Source organism: Pseudophryne corroboree, chromosome 1, assembly GCF_028390025.1.
Source record: "Pseudophryne corroboree isolate aPseCor3 chromosome 1, aPseCor3.hap2, whole genome shotgun sequence".
In the NCBI taxonomy this organism is placed as follows: Eukaryota; Metazoa; Chordata; class Amphibia; order Anura; family Myobatrachidae; genus Pseudophryne; species Pseudophryne corroboree.
The window spans coordinates 756,107,091-756,119,349 of record NC_086444.1 but is presented as its reverse complement, the minus strand read 5'-3'; the positions used below and the strand labels follow the sequence as shown (position 1 = coordinate 756,119,349).

Below are 12,259 nucleotides of genomic sequence, written 5' to 3'. Positions count from 1 at the left end.
TCTTGTAGATCTGAGTACCAGGCCCTTCGAGGCCAGTCTGGGACAACGAGTATCGTCTGTACTCTTCTTTGCCTTATGATCCTCAACACTTTTGTGATGAGAGGAAGAGGAGGAAACACATAGACCGATTTGAACACCCACGGTGTTATCAGAGCATCTACTGCCACTGCCTGAGGGTCCCGAGACCTGGCACAATACCTCCGAAGCTTTTTGTTGAGGCGTGACGCCATCATGTCTATTTGAGGAGTTCCCCAAAGACGTGTTATGTCTGCAAAGACTTCTTGATGGAGTCCCCACTCTCCTGGATGGAGATCGTGTCTGCTGAGGAAGTCTGCTTCCCAGTTGTCCACTCCCGGAATGAAGACAGCCGACAGAGCACTTACATGATTTTCCGCCCAGCAAAGAATCCTGGTGGCTTCCGCCACCGCGCCTTGGCGGTTCACATGAGCCACTGCTGTGACATTGTCTGATTGAATCAGAACCGGTAGGTTTCGAAGAAGACTCTCCGCTTGTCGAAGGCCGTTGTAAATGGCCCTGAGTTCCAACACATTGATGTGTAGACAGGACTCCTGGTCTGACCAAAGTCCCTGAAAGTTTTTTCCCTGTGTGACCGCTCCCCATCCTCGGAGGCTCGCGTCCGTGGTAACCAGGATCCAGTCTTGAATTCCGAACCGGCGACGCTCCAGCAGGTGAGCACTTTGCAACCACCACAGGAGAGACACTCTGGCCCCTGGGGACAGAGTTATTTTCCGATGCAAGTGCAGATGGGACCCGGACCACTTGTCCAGAAGGTCCCATTGAAAAGTCCTTGCATGGAACCTTCCGAAGGCCGCCACCATTTTTCCCAGAACTCGAGTGCATTGGTGAACTGACACCCTTTGTGGTTTTAGCAGGTCTCTGACCATGTTCTGGATGTCCTGGGCTTTCTCTATTGGGAAGAAGACCTTCATTTGTTCCGTATCCAGTATCATACCTAGGAACTGTAGTCGAGTTGTCGTAATCAACTGTGACTTCGGTAGATTTAGAATCCAACCGTGTTGCTGGAGCACTCTCAGAGATAGTGCCACACTGCTCAGCAATTTCTCCCTTGATCTCGCTTTTATCAGGAGATCGTCCAAGTATGGGATAATTGTGACTCCATGCTTGCGCAGGACCACCATCATTTCCGCCATTATCTTGGTGAAAATCCTCGGGGCCGTGGAAAGTCCAAACGGCAACGTCTGAAATTGGTAATGACAATCCTGTACAGCGAATCTCAGGTATTCCTGATGGGGGGCATATATGGGGACATGAAGGTACGCATCCTTTATGTCCAGAGACACCATAAACTCCCCCTCCTCCATGTGGCTATTATCGCTCTGAGTGATTCCATTTTGAATTTGAATCTTTTTATGTACAGGTTTAGGGATTTCAGATTCAAAATAGGTCTGACCGAACCGTCCGGTTTCGGGACCACAAATAGGGTTGAGTAGTAACCTCTTCCCTGCTGGTGCAGGGGAACCTTGATTATCACTTGCTGTATACACAGCGTTTGAATTGCAGCTAACACTACATCCCTTTCCGATGTGGAAGCTGGTAGGGCCGATTTGAAAAATCGGCGCGGGGGCACCTCCTCGAATTCCAGTTTGTACCCCTGGGAAACTATTTCCAACACCCAGGGATTCAGGTCTGATCTGACCCAGGCCTGACTGAAAAGTCGAAGACGTGCCCCCACCGGTGCGGACTCCCTCAGGGGAGCCCCAGCGTCAAACTGTGGGTTTTGGAGCAGCCGGGAAGGACTTTTGGTCCTGGGCACCTGCCGAAGCAGGTGCTCTTTTGCCTCTGCCCTTACCTCTGGCGAGGAAAGAGGATCCCCGACCTCTTCTGGACTTGCGCGACCGAAAGGACTGCATCTGATAGGGTGTTACTTTCTTTTGCTGTTGGGGAATATATGTTAAAAAATTAGATTTACCTGCTGTAGCTGTGGAAACCAGGTCCGTCAGCCCATCCCCAAACAATACCTCACCCTTATAGGGTAGTACTTCCATATGTTTTTTGGAATCCGCATCACCCGTCCATTGGCGAGTCCATAAGGATCTTCTCGCCGAGATAGACATGGCATTGGCCCTAGAAGCTAGCAGTCCAATGTCCCTTTGAGCATCCCTCATAAATAAGACTGCGTCTTTAATATGGGCTAGAGTTAAGAATATAGTATCCTTATCCATATTTTCAAATTGATCGGTCAGCTCATCTGTCCAAGCTGCAATTGCGCTACACACCCATGCCGACGCAATTGTCGGTCTTAGCACAGCACCCGTATGAGAATAAATACATTTTAAGGTAGTTTCTTGCCTGCGATCTGCAGGGTCCTTAAGGGCCGCTGTGTCAGGAGACGGTAGCGCCACTTTCTTGGACAAGCGCGTCAGGGCCTTGTCCACAGTGGGGAGTGATTCCCAAATCTCCCTGTCCTGCTTAGGGAAGGGGTATGCCATATAAATTCTTTTGGGGATCTGCGGTCTCTTTTCCGGAGTCTCCCAAGCTTTTCCAAACAAATCATTTAATTCATGAGATGTGGGAAAATTAATAATCTGTTTCTTTTCCTTAAGCATGTGTACCCTTGTGTCGGGGACCGAGGGTTCATCCTCAATATGCAACACATCCCTTATTGCCACAATCATACACTGAATGGTTTTAGTCACCCTAGGGTGCAATTTTACTTTGTCATAGAACGACACTGGAATCAGAATCCGTGTCGTTAGTAGTGTCTTGTGTTAAGGGACGCTTTTGAGACCCCGACGGGCCCTGTGAGTCGGTCCAATCCGAGGATTGACCCCCTGATGTCCCCCCTAATTCAGCCTTATCAAGCCTTTTATGTAAAGATGCCACACTTGCATTCAACATATGCCACATCTCCATCCATTCCGGAGTCGGCACAACCGACGGGGACACACCACTCATTTGCTCCACCTCCTCCTTGGAGAAGACTTCCGCTTCAGACATGTCGACACCACGTACCGACACCCCACACACACAGGGATTAACCTACAAGGGGACAAAACCCCAACCAGGCCCTTAGGAGAGACAGAGAGAGAGTATGGCAGCACACACCCAGCGCTTAATAACACTGTGGAAAAATATGACCAAATAGCGCTTTTTTATATAATAATATTCCAATTCCCACTCACTGCGTCGCCAATGTGCCCCCCTCCTCTTTTTTCCAGCCTGTGAAGTTCAGCAGGGGAGAGACCAGGGAGCCAGCGTTCAGCATGCAGCTTCTGTGGAGAAAATGGCGCTGGTTAGTGCTGAGGATCAAGCCCCGCCCACCCGACGGCGGGCTTCGGTCCCAGTGCTTTTTTTATTAAAATGGCGGGGGATTCTTGGATTTACTGCCTCCGCAGCCTAATCCATCTTAACATGCCCAGAAGTGAGGACTATTGCTGCCCAGGGCGCCCCCCCCAGCGCCCTGCACCCTTCAGTGCTGCTCTGTGTGTGTATAGTGGGAGCAATGGCGCGCAGCTTACCACTGCGCGCCTTACCTCATGAAGATCTGATGTCTTCTGCCGCCTAAGATGTCTTCTGCCTTCTCATACTCACCCGGCTTCTATCTTCGGCATCTGTGAGGAGGACGGCGGCGCGGCTCCGGTACGAACCCCAGGTGAGACCTGTGTTCCGACACCCTCTGGAGCTAATGGTGTCCAGTAGCCTAGAAACAGAGCCCAACCGCAAAGCCAGTCCTGCTTCTCTCTCCCCAGTCCCACGATGCAGGGAGCCTGTTGCCAACAGGACTCCCTGAAAATAAAAAACCTAACAAAATTCTTTTAAAACAGAAAACTCTGGAGAGCTCTCTGCAGTGTACCCTTTCTCCTCTGGGCACAGAATCTAACTAAGGTCTGGAGGAGGGGCATAGAGGGAGGAGCTGTGCACACCCATAGTCAAAGTTCTTTTTAGGTGCCCTATCTCCTGCGGAGCCCGTCTATACCCCATGGTCCTTACTGAGTCCCCACAGCATCCTCTAGGACGTAAGAGAAATGAGGACTGGAAGCCATGGATTTTGTCCTCAGCCAGCCTCCAGACAATTATATTAACAAGCTGCAGGAGCCCCGGGTGAGTGGTGGGCAGGCGAAGGGGGGTAAGATGGCAACAGAAACTGCTTTGTTTTTATTGCTCCCTCCCCCCCACCCACACACAAACACTACACAAACACAGTCACACACACACACTATACACAAACGCTGTCCTGTCCCTCTCAGGCAGACTTTTCCATGTAGCTCCGCCCCCTCATTGCCGTAAAGCCCTGCCCCCTTTTATGACGAACACTGCTGCTGTCAAGTGAGGGAGGAGGACTGGAAGATTGAAGCTGTCGGCACCGGTGACTGTCACACAGTGTGACAGGCACTGCAGCAACAGCGGAGACAGGCGGCGCTGCAGCGGGGATGCAGAGCAGGGACAGTGCCTCTCCCAGCCAGGCACCTCCCTGCTTTGCATCCTTTCGCTGACCGGGTAGCACCGGGCCTGCAGGCAATACTGTTTTATCTGTGACAGCCTGGATACTGATGCATCCACTATCGGTGGATTTTACCATTTTTTCCTATCCTCAGGAGGAAAAGGACGAGAGTAACCTCTTAGGGATTTGACATTTTCTATCAGGATTAACCCACGGTTCATCAAACAGGGTATTCAGCTCCTTTGACACAGGAAAAGGGACTGAGGATTTCTTTTTTACATTAAAATAAGATTCCTCACATCACTCTGTCACCTTATCAGGAATTTGCAGAACGTCTCTGATGGCTTCTTTAAGAGCCTCTATTCCCTGTGACAGAGCAGCATCCCCTCCCTCTGAGTCCACCTCATCCTCCTCCATATCTGACCCTTCATCATCAGAGTCAGACTGCAGGACACGGGCCAGAGTACGTTTTTGCGGACAAATAGTAGGGGTCCGAGACCCTGGTTTGGGGACTGAGTCCACAGACTGTCTTAAGTATTGCGTCTCTTTCTCATTGCAGGACAATTTTGTAGAAATATTGGAAATCATTCCTTTAATGGAATCCAGCCATGCTGGTTCAGTCCAGCTAGCCTGGGAAGGTGCACTACACTGAGCACACAATAGCAAACCCCCTGGGGAAGAGGAACACTCTGCCGTACATGAAACACACTCTTTGCCTGACATATTGTAAATGTAACAGCACACACATACAGGAAAAGGTTAAAAGCACAATTAACCCACAAAGACCCTTCCAGAGAGACACAGAAAAATTATGGAGCCAGCACACCGCGCCCTTATCGCTAAAGCCAAGCTTAGCCGGGTCGCAGAGTAAGTACCCAAATTGGGGACTTAGTACACTAATAATCGCTCCCCTCTGCTATGACCCCCTGGTACCGCTGAGGTAATCTGGAATCACTCTGGAGGAGCTGCGCGTCCTTGTCAGTCAGCGTCTGTGTCCACTGCAGAGGGAAAATGGCGCTGGTGAGCTGTTGGATCCGCTCATAGTGAAGCCCCCTTTATGGCGCACATTCTTCCCGCTTTTTTTATACTGGCTGAGGTAATTTAGTGCTTAAAATGGAGTCAGATCCGTTTTAAGTCTGTGTTTGCCAGTGTGGGTACTGTGTACAGTGTACTGAGACTCAGTTCTCCCCCTCAGAAGCTGTGCGTCTGCACTGTGTACTGAGTCTGGAGATGGAGTCCGCCCAGTGAGAAGCCTTGCGTCTCCGTACCCTCATGCAGCCGAATAGTGGGTCACCGGCTTAGTACTCACCACTCTTCTGGCTCTGTTAGCGGTGGCGTCGTGCTACGCCTCAGGAGCTAGTGTGCTATTAGCGGGGAACGGGACCATTAACCCTTCAAGAGGTTGGGCCGTTCCCCCCCTAAGTCCCATGAAGCAGGCAGGCTGGTGCCAACCAGTCCTGCCTGAAAATAACAAACAGATAAAATAAATTCAGAAAACTCTTCAGTAGTTTCCATAAGCGTGACAAACTGAGTCTGGTAGGAGGGGCATAGAGGGAGGAGACAGCGCACACTATCAAATTCTTAAAGTGCCCATGGCTCCTAGAGGACCCGTCTATACCCCATGGTACTAAATGGATTCCCAGTATCCTGTAGGACGTAAGAGAAATGGTCACATTTAACATCCTCTCTTTAAACACTGTGTACACATGACACAGTGTGAAGCACTCTACTTACAGCCCTGCAGAGACAAGAGAGAAGGTCATCAGGACAGGTGCCAAAAAAATTAAACCTCTAAGTTTCCAACTATTTACAACTGCTGCTCACTCCTAAGAAAGGACGTGGGAATAGATATACTGTTAGTCATGATATGGCGGACGGCGGCATACTGTTAAATGCAGATGCCCAGATATATCACACCAACGTACAATATATCATGCAGTGTGTATGGCGGAACTATATATCGGTACATTTCATCTGGCCATGCTGGGATACATCACTGTAGAGCAGGGGTGGGGAACCTTTTTTCTACCAAGGGCCATTTGGATATTTATAAAATCCTTCGGGGGCCATACAAAAATTATCAACTTAAAAATTATCCTGCCCCCAGTAGATATGACCCCTAGAAGCGCCGCTTACACACACACATTAAAAGAAAGAAAAAACACAGTACTCACCAGCCACGCTCCTGCTTCCGAACCCTTGCCCTCTGCCTGGCTGCCCGCTCCTCAGAATTATGGGAAAGACGTCATGACATCTCTCCCATAGCACCGCACAGGCACACACGCACACTGCCAGAGCCAGAAGCTGGAGCTCAGGAGTGAGCTGCTGCTGAGGTGAAGAAGCCGGGCGCCCGCTAGTAACAAAATCTCAGTGGGCGCCCGGCATCTACCTTGGTTAGGTCAGCCTGGGAGGGCCGTATCAAGTGGCTTTGAGGGCCTTATACGGCCCGCGGGCCTGAGGTTCCCCACCCCTGCTGTAGAGTGTACCCAGCTGCAGATGATATAGCTTAATATGACAGTTTAATATGACATCCAAACTGAAGTAAATTTATTTTAACTGCATATTCAATGGGGTAAATTTACTAAGCTCCCGATTTTGACCGAGATGCCGTTTTTTCATCAAAGTGTCATCTCGGTAATTTACTAAGCACTAATCACGGCAGTGATGAGGGCATTCGTAATTTTTTGCAAGTTCAGGTAAAAAATTACGAATGAATACACCATCGGTCAAAACGCGGCTGTTTAAGTATGAATCTCGGTCATTTACTAAGAAGTGCAAAGCAAAAAAAGAACAAACACTGCCGTGAAAAATTACAACTCGTAAAAAAGTGCTAAAAAAAAACAGACCTGCTTTTTTTATTCGTGATTGGATAGGCATGCACGGATCCATGAGATCCGTGCATGTATATCAGTGGGAAGGGGTGGGAAAGTGCTTATTTTTTCAAAAAAAATTGCGTGGGGTCCCCCCTCCTAAGCATAACCAGCCTCGGGCTCTTTGAGCCGATCCTGGTTGCAGAAATATGGGGAAAAAAATGACAGGGGTTCCCCCATATTTAAGCAACCAGCATCGGGCTCTGCGCCTGGTCCTGGTCCCAAAAATACGGGGGACAAAAAGAGTAGGGGTCCCCCGTATTTTTAAAACCAGCACCGGGCTCCACTAGCTGGACAGATAATGCCACAGCCGGGGGTCACTTTTATATAGTGCCCTGCGGCCGTGGCATCAAAAATCCAACTAGTCACCCCTGGCCGGGGTACCCTGGGGGAGTGGGGACCCCTTCAATCAAGGGGTCCCCCCCCCCCAGCCACCCAAGGGCCAGGGGTGAAGCCCGAGGCTGTCCCCCCCCATCCAATGGGCTGCGGATGGGGAGGCTGATAGCCTTTGTTGTAAAAGAAAATATATTGTTTTTAGTAGCAGTACTACAAGGCCCAGCAAGCCTCCCCCGCATGCTGGTACTTGGAGAACCACAAGTACCAGCATGCGACGGAAAAACGGGCCCGCTGGTACCTGTAGTACTACTACTAAAAAAATACCCAAAAAAAGACAAGACACACACACCGTGAAAGTATAATTTTATTACATACATACACACATACATACATACTTACCTTAAGTTCCCACGCAGGTCGGTCCTCTTCCCCAGTAGAATCCAAGGGGTACCTGTTGAAGAAATTATACTCACGAGATCCAGGGGTCCAGGCTCCTCGGGAAATCCAGGGGTAATCCACGTACTTGCATAAAATAAGAAAACGGAAAGCCGAGCCACGAACTGAAAGGGGCCCCATGTTTTCACATGGGACTCCTTTCCACGAATGCCAGAAACCCACTCTGACTGATGTCTAAGTGGGTTTCTTCAGCCAATCAGGGAGTGCCACGTTGTAGCACTCTCCTGATCAGCTGTGTGGTCCTGTCCTCACTGACAGGCAGCACACGGCAGTGTTACAATGTAGCGCCTATGCGCTACATTGTAACCAATGATGGGAACTTTCAGCTCAGCGGTGACGTCACTTTAGGTCAACCGCAGGGCAGAAAGTTCCCATCATTGGTTACAATGTAGCGCATAGGCACTACATTGTAACACTGCCGTGTGCTGCCTGTCAGTGAGGACAAGAGCACACAGCCGATCAGGAGAGTGCTACAACGTGGCACTCCCTGATTGGCTGAAGAAACCCACTTAGACATCAGTCAGAGTGGGTTTCTGGCATTCGTGGAAAGGAGTCCCATGTGAAAACATGGGGCCCCTTTCAGTTCGTGGCTCGGCTTTCCGTTTTCTTATTTTATGCAAGTACGTGGATTACCCCTGGATTTCCCGAGGAGCCTGGACCCCTGGATCTCGTGAGTATAATTTCTTCAACAGGTACCCCTTGGATTCTACTGGAGAAGAGGACCGACCTGCGTGGGAACTTAAGGTAAGTATGTATGTATGTGTGTATGTATGTAATAAAATTATACTTTCACGGTGTGTGTGTCTTGTCTTTTTTTGGGTATTTTTTTAGTAGTAGTACTACAGGTACCAGCGGGCCCGTTTTTCCGTCGCATGCTGGTACTTGTGGTTCTCCAAGTACCAGCATGCGGGGGAGGCTTGCTGGGCCTTGTAGTACTGCTACTAAAAACAATATCTTTTCTTTTACAACAAAGGCTATCAGCCTCCCCATCCGCAGCCCATTGGATGGGGGGGACAGCCTCGGGCTTCACCCCTGGCCCTTGGGTGGCTGGGGGGGGGGACCCCTTGATTGAAGGGGTCCCCACTCCCCCAGGGTACCCCGGCCAGGGGTGACTAGTTGGATTTTTGATGCCACGGCCGCAGGGCACTATATAAAAGTGACCCCCGGCTGTGGCATTATCTGTCCAGCTAGTGGAGCCCGATGCTGGTTTTAAAAATACGGGGGACCCCTACTCTTTTTGTCCCCCGTATTTTTGGGACCAGGACCAGGCGCAGAGCCCGATGCTGGTTGCTTAAATATGGGGGAACCCCTGTCATTTTTTCCCCCATATTTTTGCAACCAGGATCGGCTCAAAGAGCCCGAGGCTGGTTATGCTTAGGAGGGGGGACCCCACGCATTTTTTTTTATTATTTTACAGTGTTTAATTAAAAAAAAAAAAAAAAATAAACCCCAGCACGGATCACACAGATCCGGCAGAGATTGATTGTAAAAAAAGTCGGCAGTGTTTTGCTAATCACTGCCGTAAAAATAGGTAAAAAACCACGAATGACATCGACATCGGAAGAAAAGAAAAACCCGAATACGACAGCTTAGTAAATCCATCGTAATCAATTCAAAAAGTTGCAGTTTTACACTGTCGATGTCATTCGTGATTGAACTTTGACCTTTTTTCGGAAATTACGAATCTTAGTAAATTTACCCCAATGTTTCCATTGAGGAACCCTTGTTACAAATCACTATGTTTTATATCCCTTCTATTCTGTATTCTCCATGAGAAATTGCATTGGGCTGTGTATCACCATGTTCATACCTTGGTACTGGAATGGACTGTTCTGTGGTGGAGAGGCCCAACTGTCCTTCACTCCCAGCGCCCCATGAGAAGAGCTGACCTTGGTTATTAAGTGCCACACTATGGGACTGTCCACACGCCACATGAATGATATGTTGATCAGACAAAGTATTTATATGACCTGAAATACACAGAAATGCCATGGTCAGTGCAGAGTACAAAGTATTTTTTTTCTAGATCCTGTATGTAACATCTTAAGACTTAAGTAATAATAAAAACAAAAACATCTACTAGAACAATCATTATTAGGATCAGTATCCGGACTCCAGGTCGACACACCTTAGGTCGACATGGACAAAAGGTCGATGTGAGTTTTTCACATTTGTTTTTTAATTTTTTGAACTTTTTCATACTTTACGATCCAGGTGGACTACAATTGGGAATAGTAACATGTGCCGGTGCACTAATTGGGGTTCCCGGTCACTCTACGAAGAAAACAACAACCCCCGCCATAAAAAACTCATGTCGACCTTGTTCATGTCGACCTCTTTGGTTTCGACCTAGAGTCCCATACCCATTAGGATCAGCCTGGAACACTTCATACACCTGGTTCATTCTATTCAAATGTAATATTTACAACCCGGTATTACAACCTTGTTAGTAAACGGACACAAAGGGGCTTGTGTAATAGCCTGTGAGATGCAGGCTGTGCGGGAAATCCAGCGGGTATGCCTGTATTTTTAAGTCAGCAATCATTTAAAATTCAAAAGCAGGTTGGTTTTGCCTTGTAAATGATTGCCACTTTATAAATATGAGCATACTCGCTGGATTCCTGCACTTTGCATGCTATTACAAGCGCCACAGTCTCATCTGGTTAACAGAAGACTAAGGGGGTTATTCAGAGATGAACATAGATCGTTGCATACGCAGCCAGATCTGTGTTCATCTTCTCACATACTGGGGGCCGCCCAGCACAGGGCAAAGCCACCCAGCATGTGTGAGGCCGCCTCCCGATGCGTCCGCAATTAGACTGTGGATCCATTGGAACTAAGGTTGACTTCTATCACACAGCCACTCCGGAAACGGTCCCGCCCCACCCCGATCGGGATGCCCTGCTCCCCCAAACACTGCACCGATGAACCCCCCCCCCCTCCCGATGGCTGCCGCTGTCAATCACACTGCGGTTGCATCCTACATGGATGTGGCCACAATGTGTAAAGTGGTGCACAACGGCTGGTGTGCATGCGCAGACCACCTGGATGCATTCGCTGCGAACGACTGTGTCCTATTAGCAGCGGTACTTTACAGCTGCCTTTAGGATCCTATTAGCCCCGATGCTGGCATTTATCGGGGATTATACTTTATCCGCGATAATCCGCGATAAGGCGACACCGTAGCCGCGATAACACATGGGATTGTGAACTTTGCCACGATCCCATGCATTTTCGTGTGATCGCGGGTCCAATTTCGGCCGATCAAAGTGGCTGTTAATTAGATTCTGAGAACATAGGTCATTAATTGCAATATCCAGCCATTTTGATCATCCAAAATTGCATTGGGGATAATAGGATTTTAATACCTACCGGTAAATTCTTTTCTCTTAGTCCGTAGAGGATGCTGGGGACTCCAAAAGGACCATGGAGTATAGACAGGATCCGCAGGAGACATGGGCACTTTAAGACTTTAATGGGAGTGAACTGGCTCCTGCCTTTATGCCCCTCCTCCAGACCTCAGTTATAGGAACTGTGCACAGAGGAGACGACATTTCGAGGAAAAGGATTTTGTTAAACTAAGGGTGAGATACATACCAGCTCACACCACAACACACCGTACAACATGGTATACAACTAAAACCAGTTAACAGCGTGAACCAAAGAGATCAGCAACAGGCTGACCTTTACCAAAACACAACCTTTGCGCAACATAAGCAATAACTATTTACAATTACTGCAGATAGAGTCCGCACTGGGACGGGAGCCCAGCATCCTCTACGGACAAAGAGAAAAGGATTTACCGGTAGGTATTAAAATCCTATTTTCTCCTTCGTCCTAGAGGATGCTGGGGACTCCAAAAGGACCATGGGGTTTATACCAAAGCTCCAGACCGGGCGGGAGAGTGCGGATGACTCTGCAGCACCGATTGAGCAAACATGAGGTCCTCATCAGCCAGGGTATCAAACTTGTAGAATTTAGCAAAAGTGTTTGAACCCGACCAAGTAGCTGCTCGGCAAAGCTGTAATGCCGAGACGCCTCGGGCAGCCGCCCAAGATGAACCCACCTTCCTAGTGGAATGGGCTTTCACCGATTTTAGTACCGGCAATCCAGCAGTAGAATGAGCCTGCTGAATCGTATTACAGATCCAGCGTGCAATAGTCTGCTTAGAAGC

The 12,259-nt window shown here is 48.9% G+C and overlaps 1 protein-coding gene across 4 annotated transcripts in view; it reads right to left on the bottom strand.

The window, feature by feature from the left end:
- Positions 1-12,259, bottom strand: part of HERC3 (HECT and RLD domain containing E3 ubiquitin protein ligase 3) — a 274,861-nt gene that overhangs the window by 180,604 nt on the left and 81,998 nt on the right. For all 4 annotated transcript variants that reach the window (XM_063917138.1, XM_063917111.1, XM_063917130.1 and 1 more), the window contains exon 3: positions 9,896-10,055. In XM_063917138.1, coding sequence (XP_063773208.1) covers positions 9,896-10,055 — 160 coding nt within the window. The remainder of the gene's footprint in view (positions 1-9,895; positions 10,056-12,259) is intronic.